General features: G+C 43.5%; 1 protein-coding gene across 2 annotated transcripts in view; it reads left to right on the top strand.

Annotated features, from left to right (window-relative positions):
* Myo1d (myosin ID) overlaps nt 1–13,888 on the top strand; it is a 311,508-nt gene that overhangs the window by 169,313 nt on the left and 128,307 nt on the right. The window contains exons 17-19 of one of the 2 annotated variants that reach the window (XM_026388876.2): nt 5,398–5,621; nt 11,463–11,607; nt 12,918–13,019. In XM_026388876.2, coding sequence (XP_026244661.2) covers nt 5,398–5,621; nt 11,463–11,607; nt 12,918–13,019 — 471 coding nt within the window. Of the gene's footprint in view, nt 1–5,397; nt 5,622–11,462; nt 11,608–12,914; nt 13,020–13,888 lie in introns of both variants that reach the window. The other variant, XM_026388875.2, reaches the window with a different exon arrangement.

Raw genomic sequence — 13,888 nt, 5'->3', positions numbered from 1 at the left:
ATCTGACCAGAGGCTGTGGAAAGATCTGGAATGGGAAGGACCAGGTACCTCTGTAGAGGGGCGAGGTGTACAACTACAGGAGGAAGTTGGTTCAAAATCTGTACAAAAAAAGAATCCGAGGGCTGGGGCTGGGGCTCAGTGGCAGAGTGCTTGCCTAGCATGTGTGAGGCACTGGGTTTGATTCTCAGCACCGCATATAAATGAATGAAAAACAAAGGTCCCATCGACAACTAAAAAATTTTAAAAATTAAAAAAAAAAAAAGAATTAGACCATCATGTCTCCTCCCAGACCTCACAAAGCACAGTGGCTACCTCAGTCTCATCCTGAAAGATGGCACAGAGTTTACTGTCTGAAGAAACTGAACCAGGTCTGGGGATACCCGCTGAGTGAAAGAGGAGTCAGGCACCATACTGAAGCCAAGGATATGACAGTGTCCATGCTGAAGAGGAGACCCACCCCTCAGTCCCTCTTCACTTTGAGAATTCTGATAGCAAGGACAAAATCATTCAGATACTGATATTCTGGGATACCCCACAGATGGCCTGTCCCCAACTAATCACCCTATAGGGAAGTCCACCATCCATAAAGCATGTACACCTAGGCAGGTGCAGCAGGGAGGCCACTGTGGCCGGGGCGAGCCAGGGAGAGAACAGTGCCGGGTCATCTGGGGCCAGGAAAGCCCTCGGAAGGACTGTGGGTTTTTGCCTTGAGGGACAGTGAGAGCCACTGCGGTGTTGAGCAGGGAAGTGGCATGATCGGACTGTGGTCTTAGAAAGGTCACTCTGGTGCCTTGTTGCCATCTGGCCAGCAGTGCTGCTCCAGCACTGTGTTAGACCTCGCTGTGTCCTCTGAGCTGTTGGCCTCTGGTCCTCTCTTCAGAAGTGTCTCCTGGCTCCTCCTCTGTGGCTCTGCTCCCTGTCACCAGGTCACGTCCTGCGGCCCCCACTCCTCCTGCACCACATCCTAAAGCCTGGTTCCACCTCGAGTATTCACAAGGGTTTAACAAGGGCCCCTCTCTGTTCCTTGTTGTTTGTTGAACCTCTCAGGCATGTGCAAATGAGGATTAAGCATTTGTTTATTGAATAAAACCTTTAATTTTCTGCTTTCTGAACCTCTGTCATCAGGCAGAATCCTCCACAGAGGTAAGCTTTGGATAGCTCTTGAAATACCAGACAGTTTACGCTGCTTGAAATAAAATGGGAGAATGGAAACATTGGTCTTCCATCTTAAATTCCAGCCTGCAGACCCTTGGCAAGTTAAGCAGCAAAACTCTTCCCCATGTGGACACACAAACTTTTATGGTAGTATCATCTGTTTAAACCAAATATATTTAGATTATACAGAAAAATACCTGAGCCACTTTTTCCCATAGAATCATTTTCTTCTGTAGATTTTCAATGGTACTCTTTCTCTGATGTTAAAAAAGAAATAAAGCCTAAGAGGACTTCTGATAAAGTTGGTGATAGAACTGGCGGCTCCCAGAGTTTATCTTCCTCAAAACGGTATGAGTTAATAAATATCAAATGTAAAAACCACAAAGAACATGCCACCAATCCTGAAGCCAAAAAAAGATACAGCTTTATACTGTAAGCTTTGACAAGTGTCATCCAGGGTAAGAAAAATTGGACCAAGTTGGAAAAAAAAAAAAGATACTGGAAAATCAAAGAGAAAAATGGAACATGGAGAAGCACAAGGAGGGAATTCTGGAAAGTCTTGCTGCTTTTGAAGGCGCTGGCATGAAGCAGAGAGAGAAAAGACTTCTTGCCCAAGCAAGAAGAGTCAGCAAGGTGTACCCTCTTTCCTGTATCTGAAAGATCCATGAACGGGGAGCATATGCTAGCAATAATTACTACTGCTTACCCAAGAAGAGCTCCAGGGAGCATGGAGAAAGAACACCGAGCCAAAACCCACGGTAGACTTCGACTCAGGGAAGCATTTGTTTCCTTAGAATGAAGGAAAGACCTCGATGGCAATGAGCCAAAGCCCCAGCTCTCTCCCCATGCTCTTGGGCAGCTGAAAGACTAGATAAGGCTTACAAACCATGACGCAGCCCGTTGTACAGAGCAGATACAATAAGACCAGTGAAGCACTATGTGGAGGCAGATGGAAGGCTGAGGAAGAATGGCTCACATGCAGGAAGGAGTTTCCAGGTCACACTGACACGTGATCCAAGGAAAGAAAAAAATTCCACATACAAAAGGAAAGTAGCACAGCCTTCTGAAGACAAAGAATGGGCTTTTGAGAAGCCACTGTAGCCTGTGCTTGCTCAGCATGGCACTCCTTTAGTGTCTTGTGTGTATTGACGCCATTAATCCTCAAGACACCGTGAGGCAAGCACCATTACCATGCCCATTTTGCAGATAATAAATCTAAGGCACAGGGGGTAAAGAAGCTTGCTCAAGTCTACCCAGCAATTACAACCAGAGCCAGGACCTGGACACAGACAGCCTGGGTCCAGAGCCCGTTCTTAACTACTCTCCCCAGGACACACATTTTAGGCAACTGCTCTGTACTCACAAGGAAATTAAAGAGAATAGAAATTTACTGGCCACTCACCTTTTCTTGGAAACTACAGATGGAAGAAGAATGAGAAGGACATTATCTCAGGAATCAGGAAACCAGTGTGAAGGAGTTTCAAAAGTCCCAGGAGAACAGTTGAGTGGAGGGCGTAAAGTCTATGAGAGTCAGGAAACACCAGTTTCAGTTAAGGTGCCTGGCAGTTGGAAAAGTTGTGCTGGTCATTTGGTGGGTCCTCAAGAGCATTTGGCAAAAAAATAGCAGTAGGTATACTAGAAGATAAAGCCAATTTTTAAAAAGTTGCCTCTACTTTCTTGACTATAGGTAAAACCAGATTCACTTGATAAAGGAATCGTAGTCATACTCCTTAGCAAAGCCATGAACCAATGTAATATATGATGCCATATAATATATGCACATGAATTACTCATTCAATATATAAAATTATTGATCCATGTAACGTGAACACTATCAACTTAAATTTTTCACGTAAAATACTATTTGGATGATAGAAGAAGTAAAAATGATAGCAAGAGAACTAAACCACCAACTTCTTTAATCTGGATTGTTTCTAAAAGGAATCAACCAAGAAATAACACTTCTGTGTATTATTTATAAATGTGACAGTCAATACCAGAAGCAGCAGCTGAAATGATCTGTGTCGACTGAGACTTCGAGGTGGAGAGGTGGGGGTCAGGTGGGTGAGGGAAAGTGCCCCTTATTTTAAGTGCCTTTTATTTTAAGCATTTTGTACTATTTGTGTTTTTCTTTTTTTTTTTTAGTGTTTTTTTTTTAATATTTATTTTTTAGTTCTCGGCGGACACAACATCTTTGTTGGTATGTGGTGCTGGGGATCGAACCCGGGCCGCACGCATGCCAGGCGAGCATGCTACCTCTTGAGCCACATCCCCAGCCCCCTATTTGTGTTTTTCTAACTGCACAAAACCTGGGGTTTAAAAAAAAAAACAGATGAAACTTGTCCTTAAAGAGTACTTACTCATTAAACGTTTTAAGAATTATTAAAGAATCTAACAAAATATTTTAATAAAAAGCTCTCTAAAACGCCCTTTGGAAATTCAGGATTGATTTTTCTATGTAAGTGTGGCTCCCGGGAGTCTTAATTTTCTTCCCCTGAAAAAAAAATAAAAATAAAAAACCACAAACAGCATGAACTTTAAAAAAAAAAATGTTGTTTTATCTAAGAAATTGAATCACACACTCCCACCCTCTAATTGTATTCCCTTGGTTCTCAAGATGCTACAGCAGGGTCCCTTATTTGAGCACTCGGGTGGAGGCGCTCAGCCATCTGCACAGTGCATTCGGCGACAGGGAAGAGAGCCACTTGGACTAAAAAGGGCCGATGTGCCAATGCCACGTGAGAGAGCTTTTACTGCTTCTTTGTCTCTAAATAACTGTTTACATGTGAACTCCGGATCCCCATCACAAATGGCTCGTGTGCCTTGCTTCCCTTATATATTTTGGTCTTTCTTGAACCGTTGGGATCCTCCCATGTCACGTGCAAAGAGATTTATCTTGTCTGTGTGCAGGCTGCAAAGGGAGCCCATCACAGGCATGTGGGGCACGTTGGGGGTCTGCGTGAAGACGCTCCCCAAACAGCTGGATAAAAGAGGCAGTGCACGTGTTTGTAGGCACAGATGGGGATTTAAGAAGAAAGAAAGAAACCCGGAGGAGTCTGGAGGACCCATAGTGTGGGCTTTGAATGAGAGGTTGAAAATCTTGGCCCTTTCAGGTGGGGAGGAGGGGGGAATATGCCACCAACCTAAGAATTGGAATGGTTATCTAAGGTGGTTGTGAAACTGGAGCACCATGGGGGTGGACACAAGTAAGCATGCACTTAGGATATTTGGGATGGTGCAAGCTCTGGTAGCAGAAAGGAATAGAGATTCCGACTGGAAATATTGCTGGTGGTAGAGAAAATGTATAAAGAGGGGCCAGTGATGAAGATCACATCAAATTTATTTTTGCTCATGAGGTTGAGAAAATGGATACCTGGACACAGTATTCTGAACAAAATGGAAGTGTCTCTAACACTATGCTTGGATGAAGTTGGCATTGAGACATGTACATATTGACTGATTTCTGACACTGAAAAACTTTTCATGAACATTCATGTGGCCAGGTGTGGTGGTGCACATCTGTAATCCCATGACTTGGGAGGATGAGGCAGGAGGATTGAAAGTTTGAAGCCAGCCTCAGCAACTAGCAAGGCCCTAAGTAATTTGGTAAGACCCTGTCTCAAAAATAAAAATAAATAGGGCTAGGGATGTGGCTCAGAGGTAAAGCACTCCTAGCTTCATTCCGCAGTACCCCAAACAACAAGAATCCTATTATGTTGATAATCTGTTTCACCCTTTTCTCAGGAACACAACTAAATTCTTGGGAGTTTACTTCGCACCTGGGGATCTGGGTGCACAGGTTGTGTTGGAATCAGTTTATAAATCCAAAATGATATCAGCTAGTGGCCGGTGTAATCTGTACGGTTAAGCTTCACCAAAGAACTATAGATGGCATTCAGTTCTGATTCTTCTTGCTTCCTTTCAACGTTCCTAAAATCTTTATCTACACATATTTTCTTTTTGGTTTTCTTCTTTTCATGACAATAAAGTTAAAACAAGACTCCACTTTGAAACTCTGCACAAGCTTTTACACAGACTAATGAGACCTATCAAATGACCACCGTGGTTCCTAGCACCTTCTGTTGGTGGCACACGGAATTGGCATGGTTAGGCTCTGGCCCCTGTGTACTGGCCAGCAAGTTCCTCAGTTGAGTTTGTGAAACAAACAGCTACTATAATGTCAAAGTCACCCACTGCTCAGCCAGACAGCAACATTCTCCTCTTTCTTTCTCTATCGTGAAGGTGTGGCGGGGCACCTTGGCCCGCATGCGGTACAGGAGGACCAAGGCGGCTCTGACAATAATCAGGTACTACCGGCGTTACAAAGTCAAGTCCTACATCCACGAGGTGGCCAAGCGCTTCCAGGGCATCAAGACCATGAGAGACTACGGGAAGCACGTGAAGTGGCCGGCCCCTCCGAAAGTTCTGCGCCGATTTGAGGAATCCCTCCAGGCCATTTTTAATAGGTAAGAGCTTGTCCCTATGTGCCACATCCATGTAGAGCAGCACCCTTAACACATAGTCACAAGTCCTGGACACTCACACTGGCTCTGTTCTTGCTGTTGTGACATTTACCTATCCCTGTGTCTTCAGTTTTATAGATTTTGCTTTCAGAGGGCATCTTCTTGCCTCTCAAAATAATGACACTGCCAATTTATTTTTCCTGTAGCAGTTGACAGCAGCATGCCATAACCCCTGGGTGGAAGCCACATTTAGAAAAGCTACTGGCATGCTGTCTCTACTTTGTTATTAGCAAAAATAACTATTTCTTGAAGTCACCCCCACATAACTCATACTAGGAAGCCCATTGATCCCTTCAGAGCATCGGGTCCCAGTCCAGCTGTGCCTGAGATTCCCAGGGAGTTTATGAAACACCAGCTTCCAGAGAGTTCTGTTCAGTGGAGCTGGGGGTGGGGCCCAGGCAAAGGGCCTTTTAAGGTTTCCCTGGTGATTTTTAAGTACAGCCACGGAGGAAAAACAACTATTTTAGACCAAGCTATTTTTTTTATATAAACATCCATGTAAACTTTGGTACCTTTCCAACTGATCTTCATTTCTTTTTTTTTTTTTTATAACCTGCCCTGAATCTGAGTCTGTCCTTACATAAGTCCTTCCTCATCACTTTTGGAGCTTATTTGTTGCTTGTGTGCACCAGATATACAGTTGTCCTCCAGTGGCTCCAGGGGATCCATTGCAGGGCCCCCTGTGGACACCAAAATCTGCAGATGCTCACTCCCCTTATGTAAAATGGTGTCACCTCTGCATGCACATCTTCCCACATGCTTTAAATTATCTCTGGATTAGTCATAATTCCTAATACAATGTATATGCTGTGTAAATCATTGTTATGCTGTATTGTTTAGGCAATAATGACAAGAAAAACGTCTGTATGTATTCAATGAAGTCACACAATTTTTAATCCAAAATTAATTGAATCCCTGGATGTGAAACCCATAGTTACAAAGCACTGACTGTATGTAGCTTTATCTTATAAACTTAGCTAGCAGTTCTCAAATAGTCTTTTGATATCATTGAATAAAAGAATACTAATGATATCCTGAATGTAAAAGAACTTATAATTCTGTGTTAAATAAGAATTTATCTTCTTTAGATTTTGCTCTATATAACCAGTAGAAGGTAACAAAAGATAAAATGAAAGAAAACCTCTTTACCATGAAACTCATTTGCATTTTTAAAAAATAGGAAGTGAATGCTCATAAAAAGAGATCAGCCCTGTGCAGTTTTTAAATTTTCTATGGGTCTGTAAGTGTGCCAATCACTTATTTATGCTATTTTATTATTTAAAAGTCTGTTTATGCTGAGCTCAGTTTTGGCACACACCTGTAATCCCAGCTACTTGGGTAGCTGAGGCAGGAAGATTGCATTCAAGGCCAGCCTAGGCAACTTAGCAAGACCCTGTCTCAAATTTTTAAAAAGTATGGGGGGAGCTGGGATGTAGGTCAGCAATGGAACACTCCTATGTTTAATCTCTAATGTTGAAAAGAAAAAGATCAAACAATATATTTGAAAACAGAAGTTTCTCAATCCTCAAGTCTTAAGATACAATACTGTAAGTGTTAGTTTTCAATCTTGACAGGCTTTTTTTTTTTGTGGGGGGTGGGGGGTGTACTAGGGATTGAACTCAGGGGTACTCAATCACTGAGCCATATCCCCAGTCCTATTTTGTATTTTATTTAGAGACAGGGTCTCACTGAGTTGCTTAGTGCCTCATCATTGCTGAGGCTGGCTTTGAATTCGCAATCCTCCTGCCTCAGCCTCCCAAGCTACGAGTTTTATAGGCATGTGCTACTGCGCCAGGCTCAGGCTTTTTAATACATAGATAAAATACTCTCATGAATGGCATCATCTACAATCTTTACTTTTATATGATTTAAAAGTAATTAAGCTATACTTAAAAGCATGCTCATTGTTTAAGTGAAACATAGGTTGTAATGTTAAAATCCTCCATATCTCTCTTGCCATGCTATTTCCTCTCCCTGGAATGACTATTCATCAACAATTAGTATCCTTCTAAACCTTTTTCTATGTGTTTCTGAACACACACACACACACACACACACACACACACACACGGGGACAGCATGATAGAGTGGTTAAAAATACAGACCCCAGTTGGGTACAGTGGTGCACACCTGTAATCCCAGTGACTTGGGAGGCTGAGGCAGGAGGATTGAAAGTTCAAGGGTAGCCTCAGCAACTTAACAGGGTCCTAAGCAACTTAGTGAGACCCTGTCTCAAAAAAAAATAAAAAGGACTGGGGATGTGGCTCAGTTGCAAAGCCCTGAAGATTGATTCAATACCCAATACAAAAAAAAAAAAGAAAGAAAGAAAGAAAGAAAAAATCCATAGAGCCCTGGGGCCTGGCTGTTCTGACTCTGCAGTGGACTAGCTGTGTAACTTTGGGCCAACATCTCAGTGCTTCAATTTCATAATAACGACACCTGCGTCAGAGGGTTACTGGAAGGTTTCAGATGGTCAGATGGTGCCTGTCACGTAATAATGTTTGCCCATGCTGTGAGTGCACTGCACAAACACAGCCACATGCCACTTGGGCTTTCCCCCTCCTGTCTTTTTTACATAAGCAGGATGATATAGATGGTCCTATGACTTCAGTTAAAAACAAGTCATGAAGACCAGTCCATGACAATCGGGAGAAAATCCACAGAAAACTGTGCTCGATTTCTGTTAGATTACATTGTGGCCTACACAGTCTTCTTTTTACATTTTGAGGTTTTCTTTGTGGCCCAGATTGATTAATCTGCGTAAAATCCAATTTACACATTCAGCAAATATTTACCTAACACCTGCTGTGTTGCAGATACCGACCTGGGTCCCAGGGATGTGGTGACAAACAAGAAGGATGGGAAAGACAAACCCAGCCCCCCAGGAGTTACAGTCGAGCACATGACAATAATGTGTCTGCTCTGTTTATCGTCTGTACACACACCGCGTGTACTCTCATGAGCTCTCGATGAATTTCCCATTTGTATTCACCCACTCAGAAGTCAGCAAACCCTAACCCTAACCCTAACCCTAACCCTAACCCTCTCTCATGAGCTCTCGATGAATTTCCCATTTGTCTTCACCCACTCAGAAGTCAGCAAACTTTTCCTGTAGTGAATGTTTTAGGCCTTACAGCTGCATGTGGTCTCTAACACATTCTTCTTTGGTTTGGTTTGGTTTGGTTTGGTTTGGTTTGGTTTGGTTAAAAACATAATGATGTAAAGACTCTCCTTAGCTGATAAGCTGTACAAAAGCACACCGTGGGTCACATGTGGTACAAGCTATGGCTTACCAACCCTGATCTTGAACTCTTTCATCTGTGGACTACTGAGAGAAGTGTGTTAAAGGAGTCAATAGTCATTGTTGGAGTCTTGTTTTTATTTTTCTGAAATCTCAGTGCGTATCTAACTGTGTTTAAGATCGCTGCTCTTCTTCACATTAAATCTTTTCGGTCAAGCCCGCTTCATGCCCAGCTTTGTCCCCTCTCCATGTCCTCAGGCTGCTGGTTTATGAGCTGCTGGTGGTTTGCATAACCAGGATGAGAAGCCAGCATGGTCTCTCCACAGTGGTGCCGTCAGGTCCCCTGTGCCCCAGCAGTCTGCCTTTGTGCCTCTGTAGTCAGGCAGGTGTGAGCCTTGTCCTGGGCCACCGTGGACAGTAAAGAAGGACAGCCTGAGCAGGCATAGGCTGGAATCACAGCAGCAGTCAGAGCAGAGCCAATAATGAAATCTGGATCTCAAGAGTTCATTAGGGCAGTTGCTGAGAAAGCCGCTTAGTGTGGTAGAGCCTGCCTGTCACCAGTGTCCTCCACTGCTCCATGCCTGTCACTTTTCTAGCCTCTTTGGTCTTGACCTTAGGACAGTCTGTCTCATGACTCCAGGTGCTGTAGGAAGTAGGGAGGAGGTTCTTGCTGAGGTGCTGAGCCTTTGCTTTCCCATGATTGTTGTGCCATTGCTGATCCTCGCTGCCAGGGAAGGTGTCCGACCTCATGTGACCAGACAGTTCATGTGCAGGGAACTGGCAAAGCTCCCACCTTAAAAATCCATCACCTCCTGCCCCGATACTAGCCCCTGCTGCTTGGGCTTAAGGACTCTCTGGGCCTCATTAAGAAACCCATGCGGCCTGAGGATTCCTCTCCTCCTGCACTGAGCCACCTCTCCAGCCCCACCCCGTCTGCTTCATATCTTCCAGAAAGCCTTTGCACCTTCCAGTTGATCGACATCATTCCCATTTCCTGGTGGTGTTTTCATTTTCCCCTTATTTTTAGATTTATTCAGTGATCTCAGGGAGAATTTTCAATTTCAGTTGAATCTTGTTCTAGTATTCCACAGGAGCATCATTTGAGAACCTTTGGCCTGACGGTTCGTCTCATTAGAGGAAGTTCAGTCTGCTTTCCACCCACCCTGCTTCAAACTCCTGTGGCAGAAAAGAAGACAGAAATAGGCTGAGATGCTGCAAGGAGCATAAAACACCTCCGACCTGTTTTTCTCAATCAGGATTTTATTTGGTTTATGCTTTAGTTGTTTTAAGGGAAAAAAAAAACCTTAGAGTCATCATGAACCCCCCCTTTCCCCCACATCTAGTCAGCAAATCCGATTGGCTCTTCCTTCAGAATGTGTCCAAAACTCATCTTCACCTTCACCACCACCTCCCTGGCCAGGCCCCCGTCCTCCAGCTTGTACATTATGGAACTAGCCTCCCCACAGGTCGCCCTGTCCCCAGCCTGCAGCAATCACAATGATCCTATTACAGTGCGAGGCAGGTCACGTCCCTTCTTTGTCCAGAACCTCCCAGTTTCTTTTCATTCAGATGAAAGGCCAAAGTCCTGATAACCCTCTCCTGGTTCCGTGGATTCTGGTCTGCTCTCCCTCTCCTGACTCCCCCACCTCAGGCCTCTCCAGCTTCACAGGGTCCTGGCTGCACCTCTGACCCCCCAAGCGGACCCGTCTCCCAGCCTTGGCTGGCACCTGCCATGTTCTCCTCTTCCTGAAACGCACCTGCTCAGCTGTGCGTATGGCTGGCTCCCTCGCTTCTGTGGCCACTGCTCTTCTGTCCCCATCAGAGGTGCCCCCACCATACGCTCTGTGTAGGCACCACGACTGGTGGTCCTTCCTTCATGGCTCTACCTGCCCTCCTCCCCTAGTCCTGCAGGGCTGCCCCTCACACATGCTATATGTCTACTTGTCTGAGCCTGTCACTCCACTCTAGAGTACAGGCACCTGTTAGAAAGGACCTCTGTCAGTTTGGCTTGTTGGTATGCCTTCCCTGCCTAGAACAGGGCCTGGAGTTCAGTGGGTGCCTTGGAAGCACTTCAGTGAATAAATGGGATGACTCCATACGTCTTGTGCCCTGTGAACCCTACTTGAGTATCCCTTGTCAGAAATACCTGGGACCAGGAATGTTTGAATTCGGAGGTTTTTACAGACTTAGAAGTATTCGCACAGACTTTACTGATTGAGTTGTACTCAAGAAGTTCTGGGTTCCAGAGCATTTCAGATGTCTGATTTGGGAATTAGGGATGCTCAACTTGTATTACTGGAGCTCACGTGTCACATTTCTGGTTGCTTTTAAAGCACACAAACCACAAAGGAAGATTTAGAAAATCTTTGCATAAAACTGGGTGTTTTATAAACTTCTGTATACATTTTGGGAACATTTTTACTCTTTTTTAGTCTAGTTCGCAAGTGCTTTGGTTTCATTTACTGAATGGCAGCTGAAGTTATTTTTGAGAATGAATGGGATTGTGTCTCTGAAGTCTCTCTGTTTGGTTTATTTCCTTGTAGATGGAGAGCAGCCCAGCTCATCAAGAGCATACCTGCTTCGGACCTGCCCCAGGTCAGGGCAAAGGTCGCAGCCATGGAAATGTTGAAGGGTCAGAGGGCTGACCTTGGGCTCCAGAGGGCCTGGGAGGGCAACTATCTTGCTTCGGTAAGTCCAGGAGATCAGCATGGACTCGACTCCTGCTCCCTTTACAAAGGAAGAAGAATTTGAGAAGATGTGAGGGGAGGGGAGGAGGGATAGTAGGGGATAGGGAAGGTAGCAGAATACAACAATTACTAATAGGGTATTATGTAAAATTGTGAATATGTAACCGACGTGATTCTGCAGTCTGCATTTGGGGTAAAATTGGGAGTTCATAACCCACTTCAATCTAATGTATGAAATATGATATGTCAAGAGCTTTGTAATGTTGTGAACAACCAATAAAAAAAAAGAAAAAGAAAAAAAGCAAGAAGGAACATGTATACATTCTAAAAGGAACCTTACTAAGCAGTAATAAGACATTAAGTACTAGGCTTTGTAATTTCAAGATTTTAAGTCCTTTTCTTAAAATTTAAATGAACTAATTTTTAACAGTATGGTCATTGTCCTACTCTGCCATCTTCAGAGTCTCCCCCCTAATCACAAGTTGGCTATAGTAGCTCAGGACCTACATCCATATCCCTCCCAACCAAAACCCCCACACAAAACAAAACAAACACATCAAAGATATTTTCTAGTACCAAGAGTCACTGAAGAACCATGAAAACATTTCATCATGGTTTCCAGTCCTGTTCCTCCTTAGTGCCTCTTCCAATTATGGTATCTTAGAGCTAATGGAATAGAGTGTGGCTTGACAATTCAGAGAATCAAAAAGTGCAGTCCCTGGAATGAACAAACTTACCTTTATGTTCTGGACCTGTTCATTCACAGGTTAGTTTTTTAGCACAGAAATAGCCCACTGAAAGAAAGCATGTGCTGGTGGAGGTCTTAGTAAAAAAAAAAAAAAAAAAAAAAAAAAAAAAAGGAAGAAGAATTTTTCTCCAAGAATTTATACGAAAGACAATAAAACACTTTCAGAAACTTAATAATTTCTGTGACAGGTACTAAGTTAAAGGATTTTATTGCTTCTTAATGTACAGTGTTTGAAGTCATCCCTGCTTTTAAAAGGGCTCTCTGTTTTGTTCCATATGGATTAGGTACACTCTAGAACCCGGCTTTGAAAATCGAAAACTTCCCTGGAGTTATTCAGCTACTATTTTTAATTACCACCTTTATGTTAATTTATTCCAAAGCTACATTTTGAATTTAAACATTTTATGGGACCTTTACTAGCCTACCATCTGGGATGAAGAGATAAAAAGTTCACCTGTGAAACTCCACATGGGAATAGTTACAGAGCCACGTGCTAAACGGTGGCCATGGCATCTACAGTGCCAAGCATTCTCGTGTCATGGTTTTCTGGTTTCTTTCAGAAGCCAGATACACCTCAGACCTCAGGCACGTTCGTCCCTGTTGCTAATGAACTGAAACGGAAGGACAAATACATGAACATCCTCTTTTCCTGTCACGTTCGTAAGGTAAGGCAAGCTTGAAACAGACTGTTTTGGGAAGAAAAGTCAAGACTCAGGTGACACTCACTAAAGTAGACCTGCAATGAGACACAACTCTTGTGTGCCAGGCCGCAGCACCAGGGGGCTGTGCCTGGCTGTGCCAAGGCATGTTGGAATGTCACAGGGATGTAAAGACTTTTGACAGCCATTTCTTCTTGGAGCAGGTTGGGAAATCTGCTCCAGGCCAGGGACATACCTTTCAGGGCACTCAGACCTTTCATAGCCCCTGAAGACCTGTATCTGGTGGTCCTTCAGCACTGTCACCAGCCTGAAGATGATGGTGGCTGGAAGTGGAAGTTGAGAAGTGGAAGGAAAGGGACACAGTCAAAGTATTTGTTTAGAAGAATAGAGAAGACATTGAAATAATTTTAAAAGGGCATTTGTAAAATGATCCAAATAACTTTTAAAATAGATGAAATGAATTTAAGAAACACTACTGCCTAGCCAGGCACAGTGGTGCATACCTATAGTCCCCATGACTCAGAAGGCCAAGGCAGGAGGATTGCAAGTTTGAGGCCAGCCTCAGTAACTTAGTAAGACCTTGTCTCAAAAGAAAAAGAAAAAAGGGACTGGAGGATGTTCAATGGTAAGGCACTTCTGGGTTCAATCTCCAGTTCTGCAAAAGTAGAGAAAGAGAAAACTGTTGCCTAGATTGATACAAGAAGAGATGTCAACATAAATATGGCACTAGCCAAAGGAGGAATTTTCTTTAATTATGAAAGAATTACCTCATAACAAAAATCCAACAATTTTAGGTGACTTTGCAGGTGCTTTGTTTCAAATGTTCAAAAAGGTATAATTACAGTATTATTCAGATCAGAAATGAAATATAGTTT

Source organism: Urocitellus parryii, chromosome 7 (genome assembly GCF_045843805.1).
Source record: "Urocitellus parryii isolate mUroPar1 chromosome 7, mUroPar1.hap1, whole genome shotgun sequence".
Classification (NCBI taxonomy): Eukaryota; Metazoa; Chordata; class Mammalia; order Rodentia; family Sciuridae; genus Urocitellus; species Urocitellus parryii.
The sequence above is the reverse complement of the archived record's forward strand: the minus strand, read 5'-3'. Positions and strand labels throughout refer to the sequence as shown.